This window comes from Denticeps clupeoides, chromosome 11 (genome assembly GCF_900700375.1).
Source record: "Denticeps clupeoides chromosome 11, fDenClu1.1, whole genome shotgun sequence".
In the NCBI taxonomy this organism is placed as follows: Eukaryota; Metazoa; Chordata; class Actinopteri; order Clupeiformes; family Denticipitidae; genus Denticeps; species Denticeps clupeoides.
Window position 1 is genome coordinate 18,801,519 of NC_041717.1, and position 26,764 is coordinate 18,828,282.

At 45.2% G+C, this 26,764-nt stretch overlaps 1 protein-coding gene across 4 annotated transcripts; it reads left to right on the top strand.

Annotated features, from left to right (window-relative positions):
• Positions 1–314: 314 nt before the first annotated feature.
• On the top strand, positions 315–26,373 carry ap1b1 (adaptor related protein complex 1 subunit beta 1). Of its 4 annotated transcripts, none has more exons than XM_028996462.1 (24): positions 315–407; positions 2,103–2,163; positions 2,567–2,672; positions 3,297–3,432; positions 3,521–3,766; positions 3,960–4,150; positions 4,793–5,014; positions 5,155–5,275; positions 5,393–5,488; positions 6,014–6,129; positions 6,804–6,969; positions 10,396–10,494; positions 13,128–13,387; positions 13,911–14,112; positions 14,410–14,430; positions 15,890–15,955; positions 16,410–16,439; positions 16,538–16,675; positions 16,976–17,121; positions 17,381–17,510; positions 20,735–20,819; positions 21,179–21,265; positions 22,845–22,999; positions 25,171–26,373. In XM_028996462.1, the coding sequence occupies exons 2-24, from the start codon at positions 2,127–2,129 to the stop codon at positions 25,243–25,245; spliced, it is 2,931 nt and encodes a 976-aa protein (XP_028852295.1). In that variant the 5' UTR covers positions 315–407; positions 2,103–2,126; the 3' UTR covers positions 25,246–26,373. The 4 variants fall into 4 exon arrangements, with proteins under 4 accessions (XP_028852295.1, XP_028852294.1, XP_028852296.1 ...); XM_028996461.1 differs by lacking the exon at positions 315–407 and adding an exon at positions 506–638; XM_028996463.1 differs by lacking the exons at positions 315–407; positions 15,890–15,955 and adding an exon at positions 506–638.
• The last annotated feature ends 391 nt before the right edge of the window (positions 26,374–26,764 follow it).

Sequence of the window (26,764 nt, forward strand, 5' to 3'; positions counted from 1 at the left end):
GAGAACAAACACAAGCAGCGGCAGACGGTGTCAAATATGACATACGTGGTTATAGTGGTATATTGGTGCTACAGTGGCCCAGTACCCTAACTAAGCCTAACTAAGGTGATTTCAACACTGTGTCTGCTTAACAGGGGGACTGTGTGATAAAGTGGACAGAAGGCCGAGACTGTGTCTCAGTCCCGGACACTCGGCGCCGTCTCACTGCAGTGACTTGCATTCGTCGAGCTATGAAGCAGAACGAAGATAAATAAAATAAAAAAAGGCGCACTTGGCGCCTCCGGTGCAGGAACCTGACGTCGCGGCGCGCGGAAGCCGGAAGCCGGAAGCGGGCGTCATGTGACGGGGCAGAAGGGCGCAGCGGGAGGGAGCGCAGGCCGCGGCGCTACACTCGAGAGCCTCCGCGGGTAAGCGCGTCTCTGGCCGAGGGCTTCGTGTCGGTGCGCGTCTAAATTCACCCCCCCCCCCAGCCCCCGCGACGCCATGCGGCGGATTAAAGGCTTAGCCGGGCCCGGCGAGCGCCGCGTTAAGCCGCGGGCGGGGAAGGTCGGCGTCGCGCCCGGGGCTCCGCGGCCGTTCGGTGGTGCGGCTCCATTCATTCGACGCGGGCCAGGATGGAGTGGGCGAGCCAGCTATGCGTGAGTCCGCGGCCGCCGGGGACCGCCGTCGCGGTGCTACTTGTGTCGCCTTCTCCCGGTTTACGTCAGAGAGCGTCACCGGCGTCCGTCGGCTAAGCAGGCTAACAGAGGCTAACCGGGAAACCTGACCGGCCGGCGGCGCTGGGCTTCGCCGGAGCCGTAGCCGAAGTGTGCAACGCGCGTCCGTGGACCGGTCCTGCGTCATTGACGGCCCCTCCGTCGGCTGCCTGGCCTCCTAGCGCGGCTGCTAACAACACCGAGCCGCCTCGGCCGTTCGCGGTGTCGAGTTCACACGCGATTCGTCCAACGGTGGCGCAAATAACAAGTGGCGGGTGGGGAGCGATAAACATCTACCGGAGACCTGCTGGCCGTACGTCCCCCCCCCCAGGAACAAGTGAAATTATCATTAGTACTATTACTTTTGGGGGTTAACGTGATGCCAGTAGACTAATGCAGTATTAAGAAGCACCAGGCAGGGTGCTGTGCTGGAAGTAAAGAGCTCTGTTCCACGTACGAGAGACTATTTAATGATGTATACAGTACAGGCCAAAAGTTTGGACACATCTTCTCATTCAATGTGTTTTCTTTACTTTCATTGTTATTTACGTTGATTCTCACTGAAGGCATCAAAACTATGAATGAACACATGTGGAGTTATGTACTTAACAAAAAGTGGAGACCTGACCTCCACAGTCACCGGACCTGAACCCAGTCCAGATGGTTTGGGGTGAGCTGGACAGCAGAGTGAAGGCAAAGGGGCCAAAAAAGTGCTAAACACCTCTGGGAACTCTGTCGGAAAAGCATTTCAGGTGACGACATCTTGACACTCATAGAGAGAATGGCAAGAGTGTTCAAAGCAGTAACCAGAGTAAAGGGCGGCTATTTTGAAGAAACTAGAATATAAAACATGTTTTTAGTTATTTCACCTTTTAAATCCACATGTGTTCATTCATAGTTTTGATGCCTTCAGTGAGAATCTACCAACGTAAATGGCCATGAAAATAAAACACATTGAATGAGAAGGTGTGTCCAGACTTTTGGCCTGTACTGTACATATAAAACATTGTGTTATGAGTGGAGATCTTGGCGTCCCGTCCACCTAACACGTCCTCGTGACATTTCCACAGCCGGCGTTATTTTCCGCGTGCAGTGAGAAATGAATTTTATTAATGTGGTGAGAGATGTGATTTTTTTTTTTTTTTTTCCTTTTCTTTTCTCATTTTGCTGATTTATGCTCCGGACTGTCCGTAGTGAGGGCGGCCTTTGGTATGGTTCCTATAAAAAAATTCCTGTTGCTTTGCGTTTTGTCTTAAAATAACAGGAAATAAGACCAAGGAACAGTTCAGTAAAATGCTGATCCAGACAGCTGGAATTTATTGCTTTCCTCAGCCTCCTGTTTTCTCTTTCCATATTTCCAGATCATCCTGCATTCCCTTTATGTTGTATTTCTCTGGACTCTTTCAGGAGAACAGGCAGTTTGGATCCAAGATGACGGACTCAAAGTATTTCACCACTACCAAGAAAGGTTCTCCTTTCAGATACGTTTTCTATCTGTTTGTAATATTTTGTTCCTACCAAAGTATTAATAATTAATAATCAAGAACTTTATTTGGTTGTATTATGTAATCAAATATTATTTAGTTGTATGTTTTAAACTTATGTTTGTGACATTCGGTTCATTATAGTGCTTAATTTTCATTTCCATGATTTAGAATCTAATGCTTGACTGTTTCGTAACTTGTTTGGATGCTTTATTCTAAATACAGCAGACCCCTAATATTAAATAAAGAATAATAGATTTGGACAGAGTAGAAACAGCTCTGGAGAGTGAACGGAAGCTTGTATCCGGACCGTGTTAAAATTAGGGTTTGTGAAGTCTCAAAGGCAGAAGTGTGCAGGCTCACCGCGGGATGTATGTGTTTCAACAGGAGAAATCTTCGAGCTCAAAGCGGAGCTCAACAGCGATAAGAAAGAGAAGAAGAAGGAGGCTGTGAAGAAGGTGATCGCCTCCATGACTGTAGGGAAGGATGTCAGGTAAATGTTCATAGCAAAGGCACTGTAGCATGAAGTTGTGTATTAAACCTTTTACACATTTTAAAGTAGCCGTGAACGTAGAATATTTATTGCGCAAACCTGCAGTTATTGAAAAAAAATGACACAATTTAAACGTCTCTCCCATAAAGGTCATGAATTAAATGTAGTAAATTAGCTGTGTTGTCTCTTAATCATTAAGCAAAAACTTAGAAATCTTCACGTTCATGAAGTTATTTATGCCTCACATTTGTTTTAAAATTTTTCTATTATCTATGGCTTTCACAAGTGTGCACACGGATTTACACGCGTAGTTTGACCCCTGCTGAAAGGCACTGTATGATTAATGTACATTAAACCATTTCCTGCCTTTCTATTTGGAACTTTTATTTTGAAACGTCTTGAGACGAGTGCCTTGTCCATTTTCTTTTTTTTTTAAATAATGCATCATGCTGCAAGTAGGCGTGGCTTCGCCCATGTAATGCAGATATTTCTGCGGTAGTCCAGTGTAATCAAAATCTTCCCCCCGCTGCCCAAACTTCGCATATCGTTAATACCGCACAGTACTAGATGAAACCACTTACGCCTTGTGAACTAACTGGGAACTCTTCTCGCTCTCTCCTTAAGCGCCCTGTTTCCTGATGTCGTGAACTGCATGCAGACGGACAACCTGGAGCTGAAGAAGCTGGTCTACCTGTACCTGATGAACTACGCCAAGAGCCAGCCTGACATGGCCATCATGGCCGTAAACACGTTTGTCAAGGTAAGTAACCAGGCTGAATGCAGCACAGAGGGCTCCGAGCTGACCGTTTAAACCGCTGCTGATTGTCAACTCATCCCGGCCCGCTTAGGACTGTGAAGACCCCAACCCCCTGATACGGGCCCTGGCAGTGCGGACCATGGGCTGCATCCGCGTGGACAAGATCACGGAGTACCTGTGCGAGCCTCTCAGGAAGTGCCTGAAGGACGAAGACCCCTACGTCAGAAAGACTGCTGCCGTCTGTGTGGCCAAGCTGCACGACATCAACGCCCAACTGGTGGAAGACCAGGGCTTCCTGGACACTCTGAAGGACCTCATCTCAGACTCCAACCCTATGGTGAGGTTGCCTCTGGTCTACTTAACTTGGCCCTCACCAAAAAAAAAAAAAGGTGGTTAAGGTGTAACGCTGGAAACAGTAATTGGTTGTTATTAGTATAAAAGGTATTAACCCCTATATCTTCTCTCCAGGACCTCTGGTTTTACGTCGATTCGGTCCTCTCTAAGCATCAAACCGTATTGTGTTTGTGCAGGTGGTGGCGAACGCTGTAGCTGCCCTGTCTGAAATCGCGGAGTCCCACCCCAACAGCAACCTGCTGGACCTCAATCCCCAGTCCATCAACAAGCTGCTGACTGCTCTGAACGAGTGCACCGAGTGGGGGCAGATCTTCATCCTGGACTGCTTGGCTAACTACACACCCAGAGATGACCGCGAGTCTCAGAGGTTAGAGCACGTTGGACCCCGTGTCCAAGCCAAACCTGACAGTAGTGCTTTTTCAGCTTCCCCACAGTAATTGTTCAATGAACAATGCTCATAGAACAGGGGTTTGTAACTTTTATTTATTTATTTATTTTTTCTTGCACATAACTGTACATAAAGTGCAATAAACCATAATGTGCCAGCATGGGGAGTATGAGACTAGACAAAGTAGCATTATGGATATGTGTCCAGGGCGTGTTGGGGTCCAAACCACATTGACTGGTTTGCTCTTTAATCTCTCTCCATCACGTGCAGACAGATTTAAGATCCATAAATAACACTGGCTTCTAGTAATCTCACGCTGTCAGGCTTTCCTCTTTTTCCATCCCTTATTCGGCCTTCTAATTGGTTTCCTCTGCGTTACGCTGTTAACGCTGCATATTCCAAGGCGTTTCTTCACGTTGTAAAGGGCCAGTGGTGGACTAGCAGGTAAGGAAGCGCCCCCGTAATCAGAAGGTTGCCGGTTCGAATCCCAGTTCGCAGAGCACCGTCCCCACACACTGCTCCCCGGGCGCCTGTCATGGCTGCCCACTGCTCACCAAGGATGATGGGTTAAATGCAGAGGACAAATTTCGTCTTCCGCTTGTCCTCTCCCCTCCCCTGCAGCATCTGTGAGCGGGTGACCCCGCGGCTGTCCCACGCCAATTCAGCGGTGGTGCTGTCTGCGGTGAAGGTGCTGATGAAGTTCATGGAGATGCTGCCTAAAGACCTGGACTACTACGGAACGCTGCTGAAGAAGCTGGCGCCGCCACTGGTCACTCTGCTGTCGGCCGAGCCTGAGCTGCAGTACGTCGCACTGCGCAACATCAACCTCATCGTGCAGAAACGGTAGGAGAATTGAGAATTATTTATAATTTAACGAGCTCCTCCAGCATTGAATAAAGTCTGTCTGTCTTTCTTGCCTGGGCATCGGATCTTCTGTGCTGTTTGACCGAGACCTGATGATCGCATCTTTTGTCCGTCTGCAGGCCTGAAATCCTGAAGCATGAGATGAAAGTCTTTTTCGTGAAGTACAATGACCCAATCTACGTGAAGCTGGAGAAACTGGACATCATGATTCGCCTGGCTTCTCAGGCCAACATAGCGCAGGTGATGGAACAGAAAATCTTGATCTCACTAGAGGCTTTGCTGATGCCTCAAGCACATTACATTTACACACAAAATGGCGCAAAACACGTTTTGTGAATGTTAGGAAATGTCTTGCAGGTCCTAGCCGAGCTGAAGGAATATGCCACAGAGGTGGATGTGGACTTCGTCCGGAAGGCAGTACGAGCCATCGGACGCTGTGCCATCAAGGTGGAGGTGAGGACAACAATTGAACATTTGATTTCATAAAACTATAGAGGAAAAAGTAATTTAAATTAACATTAAAATACTGACATTAAAATACTGATATAAAATAAGTTAAGCAACACATAAATCTGATTATGCGTATAATAATTTATATACCGTTGGGGCAGGGGTGGCCTAGTGGTTAAGGAATTGGCCCTGTAATCAGAAGGTTGATGGTTCGAATACCTATCCACCATGACTGTCATGACTGCCCACTGCTCGCTAAGGGTGATGGGTTAAATGCAGAGGACAAATTTCACTGTGTGCACCGTGTGGTGTTCTGCAGTGTTTCCCAATGACAGTCACTTCACTTTCACTTGGATCTTTTGAAGAAAGCTTTTCATTGAGATGAGGTTTAGTGTCTAAAAGGATCCTTTCATATATTTTACAGTGCAGATTTAGATCCTTCTCAGTAGTCCTGTTAGCACGTTCACTTGGCCCTTCCTGTCCATCTCCCCTCCCTGTTCTGTTTTTCACTTCCTTTCACTCTCTCAGCAATCTGCAGAGCGCTGCGTCAGCACCCTACTCGATCTCATCCAGACCAAAGTCAATTATGTCGTCCAGGAGGCTATTGTGGTCATCAAGGACATCTTCCGCAAGTACCCCAACAAGTGAGTCATTCCTGCACCAGGAGTTGTAGCTGTCATTACGCCGCCGGTGATTTATTACGAAATCAAATGGTGTACCACTGCATCGTGCCACTAGGTGGCAGACAGACCCCTTTTAGTTCATTGTACTCCGCTGAGTGACGTTTACTTGAATGGCGTTCAGGTCGGTGGCACTTTCTCCTGAATCAAATTTCCGATTGGCCGCGTTTACTGACAGTCCCCGCCCCCTAGACCAGAGCATCTGGATTGTGAGGGTAGGACAGAGTGAAGAAGCAAAGAATCACCGGACCAAAAAAAGCACAACATTTATTGGCCGTTGATTCAGAATCGGTCAATGTCTGAAAATGTATTTATTTATTTGTGAACCGAGATGAAAATTGTTGGAATATCAGTATGTCGGCTGTTGTGTAACCTTTGGGAACCACCGACCTGGATGAATTGTACACACGCCGTGAGTTTCGACTGGTGACAAAAGTAGCTGCTAATGGTTGCTGAGAATTCCTGTCCAGAGAACGTCCATCACTGCCAACCAGCATGAAGGCCCGGCAACATCTGAGTTTCTTCGATCTTGCCGTACTGACTTAGTTATTCTCTATGATTTATTGTCGTGTGAATGAGAGGGTTGATGGGCGGAGATCCTCACGCTGGGTGATATTGATGGCGGTTGAAATCGTCAGGTACGAGAGCGTGATTGCCACCTTGTGTGAGAACCTGGACTCCCTGGACGAGCCGGAGGCACGGGCGGCCATGATTTGGATCGTGGGCGAGTACGCCGAGAGGATCGACAACGCTGATGAGCTGCTGGAGAGCTTCCTGGAGGGTTTCCACGACGAGAGCACTCAGGTACACCGTCCTCTGTCCTACAGCACAAGGGTTTTCTCCTTCTGCTTGAATGCGGTGATGACATGCAGCGCTCTGCTAGTTCATTGTTTTTTTTTTTTTTTGGCTTTGTTTGCCTTGCTCGTGGCAGAAAGTTTAAAGTTGCAGTCAGCAGCACCAGTGCCAGCCTCGTCGAAGTATCCCGAGAGAGCGGTGGCAGATCGTTGTGCAGAGTAATAAACCTGGCGAGAGGTGCCAGAAGCATTTGGGCAAATCTGAAAACGATGTGATCGTATTTTTGATTTTATGGACAACAAGTACGGAACGTTTTGCCTGTGATTGGCGCATAACTACCGAACACTGCTGTGTGTGTGTGTGTGTGTGTGTGTGTGTGTGTGTGTATATATATATATATATATATCAAGTCAAGTCAACGTTATTGTCAATTCTGCCACATGTACAGGACATGCAGAGAATTGAAATTACGTTACTCTCTGACCCATAAAAGTAACATTAAATACAAAAACAGTAACAGTAACGAATACAGAGTATAAATACAATTTAAAAAGAAAGGCACAATATACAATTTTAAAAACACCATATACAAATAAGGGCACATGGTGGAGAGTGCAACATCAGGAGAGTGCAAAAACCAATAGTGCAACAGAGTTTTAAGTTTAAAGTGACGAAGTGAAAGTGAGGTAGATGACAGACCAGAGCTGCACAGAGTGACTGGTGCATGGTCAGTTTGTGTGATTTAGAGTTCAGAAAGTTTGTGGAGCAGAAGAGGGGAGTGAGGGGAGTGGGGGCAGAGCCGGGAGGGAGTTGAGTTTCCTGACCGCCTGATGGGTGAAGCTGTCCTTCAGTCTGCTGGTCCTGGCCTGGAGACTCCGCAGTCTCCTCCCTGATGGCAGCAGGCTGAAGAAGGTTTGCATTGGGTGGGTGGGATCAGCTGCTATGCCGAGGGCTTTCTTGGTGAGGCGTGTGCTGTAGATGTCTTGGAGGGAGGGGAGAGGGACACCGATGATTCTCTCAGCTGCTCTTACTATGCGTTGGAGAGTTTTTTGGCAGGACGCATTGCAGGCTCCAAACCACACAGTGATGCAGCTAGACAGGATGCTCTCGATGGTTCCACTAATAAAAAAAAAAAAAAAAATATATATATATATATATATATATATATATATATATATATATATATATATATATATATATATATATATATATATATATATATATATATATATATATATATATATATATATATATATATATGGCGTTAACGTGAGACTCTTATCGGCGATAAAAAAAATATCGCCGTTAATCTATTCACAAGTTGGGTTGGGAGCCGGGTCTATACTACAAGCTATACAAGCTATTGTGCCGGAGTTAAATGGTAAAACTAGATTTATAAGTATATTTCTTCTTTCTTGTGTCTTTTATTTTCTTATTTTCTAAAGACTTTTATTTTGTTTTTGAGACCCGGTTCAGGTCTATTGGACACATGGCATGAGCTGTGAGGTGCGTGGGGTTTGTGTGCAAAAAGTTATTTCTTTCATTTTAATTTATGTACATATTAGGAATATTTTGCATGTGTGTTATTTTGTGAATATTTTTTTTATGTTCTTTTAATACTGTATATTGTAGAGCGAGGTGCAGAAAGACGCGATGTTCTGAAGCGACCTTGCTTTTTGTACAGAATACACTTTGCACAGAAAATCTCTTGGGTGTCAGCTCATCATTTGTGGTTCATGAAACGAAATCAAAAAGTTACACAACGCAGAAGAAGAACCGCTACACTATGATTACTTTCACCTTGATATTTTAGCGCGGATGTATACCTAGCCGAATTGCACTGTGGGGGGCGAGAACGAGTCTTCGAACTGTGAAATTACCACATCAAACGTGACGTGGTAACATGGATGCAGCTATTTAACTGAATAAACAGTTGGTAAACACAAGTACATCTTATTGAACATCATTTATTTTCATCACCAACTATCATAGTAGAACAGCTTTCTCAAGCAGTTTGTGATGCATTTTGGAAACAGGAGATGAACCCCTGGTCTAATGCGCCACCTGGTTTGAGAAACCCGTTCTCAAAGACTTACTTTTAGTCATTATTTGGGTAGCGCACATATTCTGAATGCCTTCGTCAGAATTCAAATGAGCCATTTTAATCTAGATTAATCTAGATTAAAGGGGCAGTGGTGGCCTAGCGGTTAAGGAAGCGGCCCCGTAATCAGAAGGTTGCTGGTTCGAATCCCGATCCACCAAGGTGCCACTGAGCAAAGCACCATCCCCACACACTGCTCCCCGGGCGCCTGTCATGGCTGCCCACTGCTCACTCAGGGTTAAATGCATAGGGCAAATTTCACTGTGTGCATCGTGTGCTGTGCTGCTGTGTATCACATGTGACAATCACTTCACTCAAAAGATAGATGAATCTAGATTAATTTAGATCACTCTAGATTAAGTCCAAGATTACAGTGAGATTAATCTATGCCCACCTCATTCATATATATATATGTGTGTGTGTGTGTGTGTGTGTGTGTGGAGGCCTGAAGATTTTAATAAATAAATGCGATTTTTCAGATCCCACGTTTGTAATTACGGAATTCCATTGTGTAGCTCATTGCGGGGTGTTGGCAGCTATTTCACGACATAATTGTTTCCAACGCAGTGCTACAAAGTGTTTAAATTGGAAATTTAAATGGAAATGGATTATAGAGTGAAATGTGGCTTGATTGGCTTCTTCTTGCTGTGCGATGCCCTCTGACATTTTGCTTCAACGCGTTTTACTGACCATTTGAGCTCACAGCCCACCTTCATTGCACTTTCGGGGTCTGTGTCCCCCGGTCGCTCCTGGGCCCTTGAGCGTTTGGAGAACACAGGACTGCACTTTTTAATCGTGCTCCTCACGCGCAGTCCTACTTTTAACGTCCATGGTGCAGCGCCTCTTGCTCCTCAGCAACATCTGGGTATTTCATAATGTGGGTGCGATTGCTGTTGCGCCTAAAACCTGCAGGACTGCAGAGGTGGCTTTAATTCCAGGACGTTCTGATGGAGTGATTGATTATTAGTAATTCCATGCAAGGCCCTGTCAAATAAGGATTGATTTCTCACTCGCTGGCCGCTCCCAGTGGAACTCTTTCCCCGTTCTGAGCGAAGGAACCCAGAGGAGAGGTCAACCCACGAACTCGAAATGACCTTTCCTGATTGCCCATTGGGTCCACTGTACACTGTTATTCTAGTATAGATCCAGCCTTTGTGCGAATGGTTATCTACGCTGAACATTAGTCTTGCACGTTGGGCTTTGTTGGGTTAGTTTTATAATATTATACTAACATCACGTTGGGAATTGTTTTGTGCACAAAATTGAATATAAGCATTTGTTTGGCCATCGGTTTGTGAATCTTTGTACAAATTCTATTATGTTTTTATGTGCAGGTGCAGCTGCAGCTCTTGACCGCCATCGTTAAGCTGTTCCTGAAGAAGCCCACAGAAACCCAGGAGCTGGTGCAGCAGGTTCTCAGCCTCGCCACTCAGGTGAGTCCCTGGCCATGGTAACCCTGGCAAACAGAGATTGGGGAAGGTTACGAGCGATATTCACATATTCATTTAAATAGTCGTGTTACGGTTGGTCCTGGAACATCAATAATGTTGTAAGATTGGGTCTGGTTATTTAGTTTAAGTTTACAGCCTTTAATACATTTATACTTGTCCATGGATGGACTTTTTCCAGTGTTTATGATTCATTTCTGTCAACTGAGTCCTGTCGGTCCTTCACAGACCAAACACGTCCACATCCCGTTGTTGGATCAAGAACGCCCAGCTGCACAGGCCTTCTTGATTGCACAACAGAGGTCAAAGTTGAATACTGTTGGACTTTGGCCTCTGCGCATTGACTCATTAAGGTCCGACCAATAGAAACAAAGCATCGAAACGGGCGCTCAAACCAAGATGGAGCCAGAAGTTGATTTATTTATTTTTATATATATATATATATATTGTTTAATAGTTGTTTGCATGTATTAGCTATTGACCTACTTTTCAGTTTGTTAACCGAAGTACTCAGGTATAGTTATAAAACGTATTGGGCGGTAACCGGTGATGGCGTTAACCACGCCTACTTTTTTTCCCACCCGGTCAGATGTTGATGATTTTCAGCTTTAATCCATGGATTGAGGTCTGACATGCAAACACCGTAAACATCATGTGAGTGCCGCTGTGGGTTAATGGCACGGAGTCCTTTGGCCCGAGAGAAAGCAAGAAATGAAACATTTAGCAACCATCTCCGGAGGGATCTGCTAATTACTGTTCATTCATTACTCTCACTGGCAGTGATTATCAGATTGCTGTGGGGAGACAAACTGATTCTGATTTCCTGGGTGTGGAGAACCAGGGTTATTTGTACTCGCCTTCCAATGCGGCCGCCAGAGCAGTGACATTTGGTTTATGTGCTTGACTCATTAAATTTTAATCATTTTTGGTAGCGTCCTCATACACAGACTCTCTTCCTACAGAATATCTTTGAGCACGGCTTTCTGAAGTAGTCGTTGCTTATTTTTATCTTCGTGGTTTGTGCCAGGGCTTTCTGGAGCTGCCAAAAAGACCTGGTTAGGAGACGAGCATTCTGCTTGTTTTATGCCCTGTAATGTTATTAGTGTTTGCTGGCCTGCAAACATGAGTGAAGGGTGGGCTGGGATTGGGGGGGGGGGTAGTGAATTATTTAATAAATGTATAAACGTGCGGCGTGAGTTATGCTCGCTGTCGCATTTTGTTCTGTGCCCTCGGCGAAAACTCCTTTTCCGTTCCTCTTGTGCTGCTCTTGGTGACGGCGGGTCCACGTTCACCAGGCATTAATCAGAAAGAGCCACCTCGCAATCCCAGCCGTCCCCAGCTCAAGCAGAATGGGATCGGGCGTCTTCTCTAGGTTATTTATTACTTTGATTTTGCTTGGTCTGCTTCCTTTTTTTTTTGTTGTGCAACACAAGGCTGGATTTACTTAATTTAGCAGACGCCTTAATCCAAAGAGACTTACAGGAGGAGGACACCAGCAGTTCTCATTCGGTTTCTATATATTTTGAGTTACAAAAACTGAGAGCCCTGATAAGGCCTAACTTGTCAGGATTCGATCATGCTCGGGAATTGTTAAGTGCTAGACGAATTGTTATTATTATTTTTTTTTTTCTTCTTAAAGGTGGTGGTAGTCTCGACTAGTCGAATGGAGCCGGGCAAGTTGTTCCACCAGCCAGGGACAACAAAGGAGAATAGTCAATTGGGATCGGAGACCCCGTGAAGAGGGAATTTTTAGTCTCGTTTCGTTTGCAGATCTGAGAGGGCGTGCAGGAGTGTGGCTGGCTAGTAGTGTGTTGGTATAAGAGGGTTCAGTTCCATTTACAGCCCTGTAGGCAGCATCAAGGATTTAAACTCAACGCGAGCAGCTACCGGGAGCCAGTGGAGAGAGGTGAGAAGGGTGTATTTCGGCTGGTTGAAGATGAGGTGGCCTGCCACATTTTGGACAGCCTGGAGTGGTTTTATGGTGACTGCAGAGGCTCCAGCCAGGAGACCGTTACAATAGTCGAGTTTCAAGATGACCATTGCCTGGACGTGGAGCTGCGTCCTTCAAAATGAAACATTACGGATCAAACACGAGCTGTAATCGTATCCATATATATGTATACATTTATGCCATTTATCAGACACCCTTATCCAGAGCAACTGGAAATCAGTAGTTACAGGGAGAGTCCCCCCCTGGAGACACTCAGGGTTAAGTGCCTGGCTCAGGGACACAATGGTAGAAAGTGCGTTTTGAACCTGGTACTTTGTGGTCTTCTGGTTCATAGGCTAGTGTGTTACCCACTAAGCTACTACCTTCCAAATATTGACAATTAATTAGAAATAAATATTTGTTTTAGTTTGGTTGAAATGGTTCTAATATTGTGGCAGTTACTACGCTTGCTGGGTTTTCTTTTTTTTTTTTTTCAATAATGTTGTAAGATTGGGTCTGGTTATTTAGTTTAAGTTTACAGCCTTTAATACATTTATACTTGTCCATGGATGGACTTTTTCAGTGTTTATGATTAATTTCTGTCAACTGAGTCCAGTCGGTCCTTCACAGACCAAACACGTCCACATCCCGTTGTTTTCTATTGCATGATTCTCTCACTCGTTACCAGGACTCTGACAACCCGGACCTGCGTGACCGCGGCTACATTTACTGGCGCCTGCTGTCCACCGACCCTGTGGCGGCCAAGGAGGTGGTGCTGGCGGAGAAGCCGCTGATTTCAGAGGAGACGGACCTGATTGAGCCCACTCTCCTGGACGAGCTGATCTGCCACATCGGAACTCTGGCCTCCGTCTACCACAAACCCCCCAGCGCCTTTGTGGAGGGCAGCCGTGGCGTGCAGCACAAGAGACTCCCTGCCCGCGCCGGATCGTGAGTTCCAGCCTTCTTACAGTCTGTCTTCAAGGCGCTAAAGGAAATGATATGAACACTTTGTCAGAATCTCGTGGATCTAGAGCATTTATCCAGAGCCACTTACAATCAGTAGTTACAGGGACAGTCCCCCCCTGGAGACACTCAGGGTTAAGTGTCACAGGGACACAATGGTAGTAAGTGGGGTTTGAACCTGTAATTTCTGGTCATCTGGTTAATTGGCGAGTTGGTTACCCGCTAGTGTACGCTTCTATTAATCATAGCTACTAGTTAACTTTTATTTTTGTTACTTTATTTAAGGTTTTATTATTGTAATTTTATTATTATTTTGCTGGCAGAACTGAATCATTGTTCTCTAGTTGGCAGGATTGGGGGGTTCCACAACATTCTTCTCCCTCTCACTCTTTCATATTCATTCCTGGCTTTTGGGAAAGTGGCTGAAGTGAAGTGGACAGGAATGTTTTCTGATTCTGTGGGACAGTGACTCTCCTTTCACGTTGTCCCCTCATCATTCCACTTCCAGCGGTGAGAGCACAGAGAGCCCAGATGTTGGCCAGTCTGTAGGGGGAGCCGACGCGCCTCCTGCCGTCATCCCGTCCCAGGGTGACCTGCTGGGCGACCTGCTCAACCTGGACCTTGCCCCTCCAGCCACCACCGTCCCTGCCGTTCCCGCCTCCATGCAAATGGGCGCCATGGACCTTTTGGGGGGAGGTCTGGACAGCCTGGTACGTTTCTGTAGACAAATTACTTCATTCTGTCGTATTGAAGCCAATATGGTGAGAAGTTTACAAAGATCCTTGTTACCACCAGGGCTGAAATTGTTGAGCAATTTCGTACAATGTTTAAGTATTACATGTATGATTGAATGGTTTTTCTGTTTCTTTGGCCATATTCCAGCTTTTCAATCACATTGTCTCAACCGTTTTCCCTTTTTCCACTCCTCCAGTGTTAAATACAAAAAAAATCCCCCCTCTTGACGCTTTTTGGTCTCTCTCTTTTTTATGTGTGTGTGTGCTACACAGATGGGAGATGAATCAGAAACGGTAATTACTGTTAGTGAAACAGCGAGCATGTACACACACACACACACACACACACACACACGCACACCTTCACTTTTAATACTCTCCCAGGGGTGGATTTTGTTTTCTGAGAAACACTTCATAAACTAAACGCGCCCTAAGCTTTGATTTGTGAATGAAGACCCTGTGTACTAATATACCATTAGTGTCAAAATTGCAGTCATAATGATCAACAAGGAAATCCTCCAAATTATAATTTTTGTGTTTCTGTTGGTGGAAAACCTCAATGACGAACCGTTTAATAGAATAATGTTAAGAGAGGCCGACCATATTCCCTCCTACATTAATCTTAAGTGCATTGGGGGGGGGGGGGGGGGGGGGGGGGCTAAGACAGCACTGGCTGACAGCCCAATCTGTTCATTTAATTGGCCCCCCGAGGTTCGTCTGTCCCGTAGCTTTCACCTATCCTGTCATTTTATATTAGCAGGATTTAAGAAAAGCTATTTTTGAAAGGGAGAAATGAGGCACAGCTCTAGGTCAAGCCTCCCAGGCAAGGGTTTGTTTTAAATAAGAAATAATTTTCCAAATTCCTTTAAATTGTTAGTCTTGACCCATTTTTAAAAATATTGTTTTATAAATATATTTACTCCAGCATTATGAACACACTAGCTCAGCAGAGGTGGGTAGAGTAACCAAATATTTTACTCGAGTATTATTATTGTGGAGTAACACTACTCATACTTAAGTAAGAAGTAGTTTTTAGTGATCGTACGTAAGTACTGAGTAACTGTTCCATTGTTTCTAAAATTACAATGTATTCAGAAAAAATATTAATGTGCTAATTCTGGTATTTCCTAATAATAATAACAACTCATTAAAGTATGATTTGTAGTAATTAATGGACTAAATCTGAGCATACAAACTCTTATATATGCTAATTGTGTTAGCATTGATATAATAAATAAAACAGCTAAACAATAACTGTTATTCCATCCTCTATAGATCGTACGTCTGGCAACACCGCTTGAGCCGCCTTGCCCGCCCCTGTGTGCTTTTGGCTATGTGACTGCATGGCTATGTCTGATTGGTGAAACGGTGTCATGTGAAAATTGCTGTGACATCCAAGTGGTGAAACGTGTTCGATGTCTGGCAAGAATAAAGCATGTAAATGGTTTTAAAGTAACAAGTCGAGTGTTGCCCAATGTAGCGAAAGAAGAGTACAGTGTCTTGTTCACAAATGTACTGACGTAAAAGTAGAAAAGTACCTTTTTTCTTCCAAAATCTACTCAAGTAACTCGTTACTACCCACCTCTGTTGCTCAGTTTATATTATGCTTTCCACACTCTTTCTTCCAAAATCTACTCTCTGAATATCATCTGTTTTTGTGATTTGCATTGTAGTTTTTTTTTTTTTTTTCTTTAGATCAAATGCAGACATTTTCTTTTTTCTTACCTCCCTTTCTTACACCGCATTTCATCAGCATAACATTCATCAGCGGATGGAGTCACCGTCACCGCAGTCCCTCTCAGAGTATAGCCACCCTGAGGTTGGTGTATTTCTTCAGCCTGGCAAGCTCTCTTTTGACACCGATGCCTGCGCACGGTGACCGACTGAAGGCTCGCCCCCCTTAGACTTCGGCTAGACGCTTCACTTCTACATAGCGGGAGTTCATAAGAAGCTTCATAACAATTTAGCAAGATGTTGAAAGTTGGCCATGGTGGTTTTTAAAAGCCACACGTTCCTCCACACTCCTTCCGTCCTTTTTGGCGGCTGCACCGTAGCCCCTCCCATTGCTCCTCACCTAACCCTGCTCAGTAACCTGTGGCTCCGCGTAGAATGAAATAGCTCTTGTGTTAGCATGGCGCTTGACTCATCGCTATGGAGGTTGCCATAGCGATGCCCATCATTTCATCTCGTTCCCTTCATTCCGGCCGGAACCCCATTTCCTATGCGCCCATGGTTGAGCAATAGTAATCACTTTCGTTTTCTGTCTTTGGCAGCTTGGCGGTGACATTGGTGGGAGTCCTGCGGTAAGCTTTCTATCCACAGTTTTTTTTTTTTTTTTTTTTTTTTGTGTTTGTGTTTGTACTTCCAGTGTTCCTAATTGTTGCTCTACCTTCTCGCCCAGATTGGTGCTGGTATGGGGGCACCACCTGCCGTCATGCCAGCCTCCCTCAATGCCGCTGTGGGTGGAGGTCTGGGTGATCTCTTTGATCTGGGAGGAGGTGTTGGAATGCCCACCGGGGCCTTCATCCCCCCTAAAACGGTAAGGCTTTGTTTGTGTGTGTACATTTACAGCATTTACCAGGTGCCCTTATCCAGTTACAATCAGTAGTTACAGGGACTGTCCCCCCCATGGAGACACTCGGGGTTAATTGTCTTGCTCAGGGACTCAATGGTAGTTCCCATCATGCCCCTTCACATCTTACTGATGGCTGTAGTTAGAACTGCAGCGTATGTGGGTTCAGCTGACGTTATCAGGCAGTAGTAGTCGTTTTCTAGAACGGATGTGAAGATCCTATTTATTTATTAAAAAAAAAAAATAAAAAAACACATCCCTCTTCAGCTGTGGCTGCCGGCGATGAAGGCGAAGGGGCTGGAGATCTCCGGCACGTTCGCCCGCCGCTCGGGCGTCCTGCAGATGGACCTTTCCCTCACCAACAAGGCGCTGAGTGTCATGAGCGACTTCGCCATCCAGTTCAACCGGAACAGGTGAGGCGCGAGCAGGCAGGGGCGGGTGACACTCGCAGGCTTCTGTCAATCAATGCGACATTAATCCTCGACCCCTTAACATCTTTCCCACCGAGAACGTTGATACGGAGAGGAGCAGCTGTTTGTTTGTCAACTCGTGAATTAATTCCTCACCATCCGCTGCCTTCCCTCCCTCCCGTCTGTCTGTCTGTCTGCGTTTTCTACATCGGTCTACTTTTTTTTTTTTTTTTTTTTTTATTAATATAATTTATTTCCGCAGTTTTGGCTTGGCTCCAGCCGGCCCCCTCCAGGTCCTCACGCCTCTCACCCCCAACCAAACCATTGATGTCGCCCTCCCTCTCAGCACAGTGGGGCCGATTATGAAGATGGAGCCCCTGACCAATCTGCAGGTAATGTGTTCAATTTTTTTTTTTTTTTTTTTTTTTTTTTTTTTTTTTTTTTTTTATATTAGGGAAACGTGATCGGGAACCAAAAATTAAGTTGCATCGTTGTCTCGTGTGGCAGTGGGGGTTAAGGAAGTGGACCCCCAATTGAAAGGTTCGAATGCCGCCATGGTGCTTGGCGCCGTCCCCACATGCTGCCCCCCGGGCGCCGTTCATGGCTGCCCACTGCTCACTAAGGGTGACGGTTATGGGTGTGGTAGTAGCCTAGTGGGTAACACACTCGCCTATGAACCAGAAGACCCAGGTTCAAATCCCGCTTAGTACATCTGTAACTAAATGCTGTAAATGTAAAATGGTTCAAATCAGAGGAAACCTTTCCTTGTGTGTGACCATGACGATCGAGTCACTTTCTTTTCTTTTTTGAGTAAAACTAATACTGCAGTAAGAAGAAAGTCATGGGCAGTGAAATTGAGATTCTGTGGTGAGGCTGGCGTTACCTGTTGCCGCATCGCAGGGATTCGGCGCATTGTGTGCGGGGGTCGGCGGTCTGAATGCTGTCGAATAAGAAAAAAAAAAAAACGTAAAAATGCGAGCGCTGCACAGTTTACCTGCGAGTGCGGCCCGCGGGGGCTGATCCCGTCGACCTTCCTCCCGAGTAAAGTGGCCGCACTTGACTTTAATACGGCACTCGCCATTCACCCTCGAGCTCGCTCTCCCACCGGGGACGCCGCTGCGGGCTCCGCGGCAGGAGCTGAATGGCAAAGCCGCCGCTCAGGTGCCCGCGATCTGATCTCAACTTTGAAATGTAGAGGCTGCGGTGTACACCCTGCCGGCTTTATACAGGGGTGACCGGGATGATGTGCGAACAAGCGAAATCGATCCCACTTTTATCAGAGGCCGGTGCAGCTCATTAATAAGTGAAACCGATTCCTTGTCACATGTCACACAGAGCACAGCAGGAGCGGTGTGCGGGGGCGCCCCCAGATTCGAACCCGCACCCTTTCAATTAAAGTGAAAGGGACGTGAGTTTGTCATTGTGGAACACTGCAGCGCAGCACACGGTGACACAACGAAACGTGTCCTCTGCTTTTAACCATCACTCTTAGTGAGCTACGGGCAGCCATGGCAGGGGAGCAGCGTGTGGGGACGGTACCTTGACAAAGGGGAAAACAGTGGGACCGTGGCGATTCGGCATTCGAACCCACAACCTTATTCGTTTAGAATAAGCAAGCGGTCCAGTAGGTCTTTCTGTCCCTCTGTCTTGCTGCACACCCTTAACCATTTTTATTATAGTTATGGCCAGTAAACATTATGATGAGAGCGCGTTATTGGTTCAGCACAGTTTCTTATCATTGCGTTATCTGTGTCATTTCAAATCTGTACTGATTTTTCGGACAGCCTGCATGCAGGAAATGTTCACAGCAACCAACGAGATGGCAGTACAAGCTGTTAATACAGCGCTATATGTGTACAGCATTTTTATTTTTAGGCTGCATTTCATGGTTCATAGCGGCAGCTTTGTAAATAGCAGTCAGCGTACCGCCCACTGCCTGGTGGGCTGATGGTAAAAAATAAATAAATAAATGAAAGGGCTGGCATCATTCGTCCTTGTTAATATATTCCCACAGCGTTTCTCTCCCCCGTGGTCTGAACCCTGCAAGCCGAACCAACATTCGGACCATTTACAAATAGCAAATAAGGGAGGAATGAAGATGCAAGATTGCAGGCAAACTAAACTGTTACAATTAAAATTGAATGCGAATGTGGTGGTTCCCACTAAATTAAAGTCAATAATAATACATCCCCCACACCAAGAAATGGACTAGTCCAAATTAGCAACTGGGACCAATTCAAAATAAACTGGCACCCGTCAGAAATATCAGGGTGGTGGCAGCCCAGTGGCCACACAGGTTCAACCCCCACTTACTACTGTCGTGTCCCTGAGTGTCTCCAAGGGGACAGTCCCTGTAAATACTGATTGTAAGTCACTTTGGATAAAGGCACCTAATACAGTGGGTACGGAAAGTATTCAGACCACCTTAAGTTTTTCACTCTTTGTTATACGGCAGCCATTTGCTAAAATCATTTGAGTTATTATTTTTTTCCTCATTAAAGCACCCCAGATTGACACAAACAGAAAAACTGAAATATTACATGGTCTTATATATTCACACCCTTTTCTCTGTTTTTAATAGAAGTACTCTTTTGATCTAATACAGCCATGAGTCTTTTTGGAAAAGATGCAATAAGTTTTTCCACACCTGGATTTGGGGATCCTTTCCTATTCCACCTTGCAGATCCTCTCCAGTTCTGGCAGGTTGGATGATAAACGTTGGTGGACAGCCATTTATAGGTCCCTCCAGAGATGCTCTATTGGTTTTAAGTCACTGAGTTGTTGTGAAGTTACTCCTTATTATTTTAGCTGTGTGCTTAGGGTGACTGTCTTGTTGGAAGGTTAATAAATCTGCAAAAGTGTCAACAATTCTGTCAATATGGGGTGCTGTGTGTACATTGAAAAAAGGAACAAAATCTTTTAGCAAATTAATGAGGAAAATACATTTTTAGCAAATGACTGCAATATATCCAAGAGTGAAAAATGTAAGGGGGGGGTCTGAATACCTACTGTAAATGCCTTAACTAAATATCAAGCACCAATCCGACATGTTTTGTATATTTTTGGCTAGTGTGAGGGCCCCCAAACAAGAGGATTTACATAAATGCATAAAACGAGAAGGAAACGTGACATTTAAAAAAAAATTTTGTGCAGGTGACATTGATTTAGCGTAGATTTAAACCACCCAGAATGGGGAAGTAGCATGTCTGAGAGCAGCAAATTGGGCTCTTTTTTTTTTTTTTATTAAATATCATTTTATGGGAGACCGAAATCAAGATGCAGCTTGTGCTTTTTTTTTTTTTTATTTATTATCATTTTTTTTATTAAATTCTGAGGACACCTTTGACCTTAGACTAGCGAGTAAGCCCTGTGCTTAGTGCCAGTTTAATAAAAATTTAGGGCTGTACAAAAATTTGTTTTATTTATTTATTTATTTTTTTTTAAACTAAACACTCCACAATACACTGCAGTAAACTCAAGGTTCTTGCTTTTGTTTGGTCGTGAAACTGTGTTCTTGTTTTCTCACCGGATGCAACTGTCACAACCAGTGCTCCGTCATGTCTGAGCTTTTGAAAACTCTCCTCTCCCGGCCTCTCCGCTGCTCTCGCAATGGCAGGTGGCTGTGAAGAACAACATTGACGTGTTCTACTTCAGTTGCCAGTACCCCATCAGCATCCTGTTTGTGGAGGACGGGAAGATGGGTGAGTGTACGGCCTTCCGTGATCACGTGACGTCATGCAGACCCAGCAGCTCTCTGTGTGTGTGTGTGTGTGTGTGTGTGTGTGTGTGTGTGTGTGTGTGTGTGTGTGTGTGTGTGTCTCTTCACTGTGCAGCACTATATGTGTCGGTCTGACATGGAACCGTGCTGATGCTGTTTTTTTTCCTAAACATCTACATTGATGCATATAGCAGCTTAATGTTGCAAATTATGATACACACACACACTTCAATGAAAAGTCTGTGTTTAGTGTGCAATTGAACTCATTTTTCATGAAGGATGTAGTAGAAATGATGCTTGATCATACAAACCTAACCCTCTCACTTCTTATCTGTGCAAAAGACCGGCAAGTGTTCCTGGCCACCTGGAAGGACATTCCCAATGACAACGAAGCACAGTTCCAGATTAAAGACTGCCACCTCAACTCAGGTGAGAGAGACTCTGACACCCACCCACCGCCTCCCAGCTCTCTCTGTGCTCTCGTTTGGGGAATGTGGCCTGTGATATTATTTTTTTATTTTTTTATTTTTTATTGCCATGACCATGCATCCTCTCCGCATCACGCATGCAACTCTCAGTTACAGAGGCGAGGCTGCAGAACGTTTTATAGCGAGCCCATAATCCCTTATGCCCCAGAGCTGCGTATTTAGACAAGCGCGACACTGAGTCAGTCAGCGGCACAGCGGCTAATGAAGAGAATCCCTGTGCCGACTCAATTTCCATGCTGAATGCGGGGCAGAGTGGAGCCAAGAGCTCTTTGTGATGAGGTTGTAATGAAGGTGATGCTTACACTGTAGTCGTAGAGCAGGACGGGCGTCCTGTGTGGAGTGAGCTGATGAAATTCCTGCCAGTCGTGTACATGTGTAGGCGGCAATGAGGATGCTAATTAACCTTTTAGCCTGGGGATGAAGCTAACGAAGTAATTATTGAATGGGTAGAAGAGGGATTCTTTTATTATGCAGCAACGGTGTGTGCAATTTTTTTTTTTTTTTTTTTTTTTAATTTTCTAATGTACACGGCCTAGCGGTTTAGGGAGCGGCCCCGTAATCGGAAGGTTGCCGGTTTGAATCCCGAACCACCGAGGTGCCACTGAGCAAAGCACCGTCCCCACACACTGCTCCCCAGGCGCCTGTCATGGCTGCCCACTGCTCACCAAGGGTGACGGTTAACAAACAAAAAAAAAAAAAAAAAAAGGCAGAGGACTCATTTTGTTGTGCGTGTAGCGCGTGCTGCAGTGTAGCGCATGTGACAATCACGGCACTTTAATTTTTTCATTTCCCTCTTAGCCTCAGGCTAGTCAAGCCTTTTAAAAAAGCTGAACATTGTAAGAGCTCACAGGATCATTGCTTGGGAACCACTGGTATGAAAGTTGTCTGAAGGATCACATGACTTAGTGTCCACCTGCAGTTTTTACAGTAGAAAACAAAAAGCATGACTTAAAAACGTTCGGTGTGTTCATTAGCTGGGCATGTTCACTGTGTGATTAAAAACAATAAAATAATTATTCCCCATTCATTTGGTAACGGGATCAAAATGTACAGCTAAATTGCCTGTGATGAAAAGGGCAAAGCTCAGGATTTATGTTCGCACATTGTACAGTCCGACACTCTGATGTGACCTTTGTTTGGGACCTGAGGGGCGAATTGGTGCTCTTTATGTTGTGTACGCTATATGACACACAACGCACTGATGAGGCTGAGATTTGTCCAAACTCCAGGGATTATCGCGCCGGTGAAACAGTGGCTCAAAATTGGTCAAAAATGGCACCCTGTATATGATAAGCCAAATGACTAATCTCTGGGACTTCTAGTGTTAAGCTAGTGAGCATATAAAACTGACCTGGATTAAAAATAAATAAATAAATCAAACATGGTAAAGTAAGTCTATTCATTAAATGTTCAATTATATAGATGTACAGTGTAATATGGAGTTTTTATTTTGCTAGAATGGATTTTTGGATGTCTTCCTCTCGGCCTAACTCTCTGTTGTGAATTCTGTGTCGGAACAGACGCGGCCACCAACAAGCTTCAGAGCAGCAACATCTTCACCATCGCCAAGAGGACTGTGGACGGGCAGGACATGCTCTACCAGTCCATCAAGCTCACCAACGGCATCTGGATCCTGGCTGAGCTCCGGGTGCAGGCGGGCAGCCCCAACTACGTGGTGAGGGGGAGAAGCGGGACGGGGGGGGCTTTGGTTTTTTTTTTTTTTTTTTTTTCTCATCCCCCCATAACCTTGGTGCTTCCGCTGTCCAATTACCCACAATGCCTCAAAGCTGAGTGGGTATTACAGAGAAGGCTTTTATGTATTTGTTTATTTTTGCAGACATCTCATTTAAGAGACATTTGAATTTCCTCAGCGTTTGTCCAGCCTTCTCCTGTTCTGTATTCATTGTGCGCAACGGTCATGACCTTGAACTTTCTTTTTTTTTTTTTTTTATTTGTGTATTTTAATTGAAATCTGTTGGGGGGGTTGCTCTAGTCTTTTGCCAAATCCGGTCTGAGGCTTGACAAGGCACCTCACCCTCTGATCACTGTAGGGCAGAGCGTGCATTGCACTGTTATAATAGCTCTATTCTGCCACTCAAAGGGGTTGGGGGTGGTTATTTATTTATTTATTTATTTATTTAGCGTGCTGAATCTCACCCCATGTCTTATTCTCATAATTAACTACGATTAAGTCAGAATGCATAACACACCTCACTTGGTTTTAACACTATTTTCAGACCCGGTTACCGGTAAGTGTTGCTCGTGGGCTTTTAAAGATGAGTAAAGATGACTTTACTCAAAAAAAAAAAAAAGTAGAATAATTTAACCACCCCTTCCCGGTTTCATTCCTACGTCCCCTTGCTTTTCCCTGTAATGCGGTACTCTGTCACGCTCCCTTTTGAAGTGGAGCGCTGGAACCTGTGACTGCTCCCTGTCACTATGGCAACCAAAGGACCAATGGCACGGCCTAGTTCTCACCCCCCACCCCCCCTCCTTAGTCACCCACCCTTGTAGTGCGCTATGGCCGGGGAGGGGGTTTGTACAAGAATGCATCTTGCAACGCCCCGCCCTACTACAGCGCTCATCGACTCGTCCATCACGCTGCGTCTCCTTCATTCCGCACCTTTTTACTCAGCCCTTCCCCGCGGTGCAGGAGTATTGGCTGATGCTCTTATTTATTTATTTGGTTTTTCCCTTTGTTCTGCTCGCTCGATCAGTTTATTCTATTGCTTCTTCTTTATATCCTGTTTTTCGTTTCCTCTCTCTCTCTTCCACCCACGCGCAGTGCTCTTGTAGGAACACCGAACCCACAAGTCGGGCGGATTATAGAACAATGTACTGGAATCGGCACACTTGGCTTTTTTTTTTTTTTTTTGCTGCTGCAGAAGTTGCTTGAGAAAAAGAAATATTAAAGCACCAGTAAACATTTTAAATTAGTAATTCAGCAACGGGGAGTCACATACCTTCCGAACATTTTACACTCTGCCATCTGTCCAGCGTCTCTTGGACGTTCGTATGAGCGCGTGCCCTCGAGTGACTATATATCCCGTCTGCATGCTGACTGGAGTGGGACTCGTTGAGACGAGAAGAGCAGGAACGAGGGGGTGCCATGTTTGTGCTCAGAGCGTCAAAGCCATGATGGAAGGCAGCATTTTGCAATGCTAATAAATTTCGCCTGGAGTGGTTCCGCCGCCTCTGGCAAGAAAGACCGGAGAACTTTCCTGCTCCTGGCACGAGTGTATAAATGGCGTTTACACCCCTCACACTGGTCGATTTAGTGTACACAGGTCTAAAATAGTGAGCATGCGAGGGCTGAATTTCTGGTTTCATATATATGGATTTTTCCTTATTTAATGTTGTACTATTTGAGTAAATCTATTTAATAAAAAAATAAAATAAAACACCTCGCACACATGCGTTGTGGTTGTGTCTGCTGTGCAGGGAGCACAGGACATCATTGCAGGAGCAGCAACAACATTGTCACTTAACCCACAATAAACCCAACGGATCTAGGAAGCGGGATTTTGGAAGTGGGTTTGATTAGCTGGTGCTTGTAGAACTTTCATCTTTCTGCCACAAGCAGCAAATAAAACTACTGACCCACAGTTCATTTCAAGTCTCTGTAAAGGTCTTAAATGTTATAGCAGGCTTTAGTATGAGCATGAACTGGGATTGTTGGATACCGATGCTCAGTCTGCCATATGACATTGTTTATGGGCGTGTTCAGGCGACCCGCTGCTGCCTGAATGATGTTGCTTAGGAACAGCTGGATCAGAGATGCATGAGCGAGCCGAGCGTTGTACGTCCATGAAGTTAACGTTGTTCTGCCTCTGCCTCCCTCCACAGCTGTCGGTGAAGTGCAGGGCCTCGGAGGTCTCCCAGTTTGTGTACCAGTGCTATGAGTTGGTGCTGAAGAACTGAAGGAGTTGGGCAGCAGGAGCCGGTCTCGTTTCAACACGCTGGGGGTGGTGGTGATGAAGAGGATGATGAGGGGAGGCACAGCCCAGTGTCGCCCCCAAACCTATCCACACCCCAACGTTATGGGCACTCATCCTTGTATCTTCTTATAAGATTCCCCTCTTAGTTTTTTCCCCTTTTCTTTATGTCCTCCCCTATGATGCCACCTGTGTGTTCCCTAAAAGCTCCTGTGATCATCTCTGAAGCGTCTCTAACAGGTGGAGTCAGGGAAGCGTGTGTGTGTGTGTGTGTGTGTGTGTGTGTGTGTGTGTGTGTGTGTGTGTGTGTGTGCTTCCATCCCTGCATTGTCGCCTGATCTGTTAGAATGAGCCAACTCCCAACAGCTCAGATCTTCTCTGTTTCAGGGAGCGTCTGCATCTCTTCTTCCCTCGTTGTCTGCAGCGTCTTCCTCTGCATCGCGTCCCCTTCTCAGTAGAAAATCATGGCAACTGCTCTTATTTCTCAGCATTACATGTTTAGGCTGTTTTTTTTTTTTTTTTGTTTTTTATGATGTGCTTTGTAGTAGAAGTTCTGCAGCCTTTCCTGCTTCCATCTTGCTGCGTCCCACGGACCAAATGAGCGAGTCCTCGGTTCTACTCGTAAAGGGAAATGGCGATATCTGTGAGGAACACTACAAACCTGACCAGATTTCATGGTTTCTCCTGTGCAGGTGCCCTGCATGAGTAGTGTGTGGGTTTTTTTTTTTTTTTTTTTTTTTTTCTCACAGACCCCTCTTTCTGTTTTTGAAATCATTCCATTCTGTAGATGTTAGTTTGTGTTTGGAATTGTAACGCTAGTGTAAATCCGTGAAGCGGGACTTTAAAGGAAAGCCACTGTTATTTCTGGAGATGGCTGCAGACCTTCTGCTCTATTGTGGTCGATAGTTTGACACCCAGCCAGAGCGACACGAGGCACGTCCAGGGACGAAGGCCTCTGGTCCTGCCAGCCGGGTGTCTGTGTATATCGTCCAGCCTGTTCACCAAATGATGTAGGAATATCTGGCAAAACATTTTTTTTCTTGTTCTTAGATCATCTGGTTGTGAATATATCTAAAAAAAAAAAAGAAATTAAACAAATCTGTATATTCACAAAGCTTGTGTGTTTTTGTTTAATTGCATTTTTTATTTTTTTATTTTTTTACTGTGACATGCAAAAATGTCTGCGATGCTGGGCTTCCAAGGCATGCACTGATGTTTACACCACCACACCAATTTCCCGAAAGGAAATTTCCAGCACCGCAGCACCAATAAATAAGACGCGAGTTCCAAAGATGCTCGCTTCCCTCCTTTATGTCAGGTGATTGGCCCGTTGGAGAGACTTTTATTGCTATTTAAAGTAAAGTGAAGCCTGTGCTAATTTGGGCAGGTTTTATTTATTCCGCGAAGCCCTGATGAGAAGATGCGGCGTAGAAGATGGAAAGTCCACATCTTTAAATCGGGGAATCAGGGGTGGCCGCAATCATCTCTTAAACCGTGCCCAACGT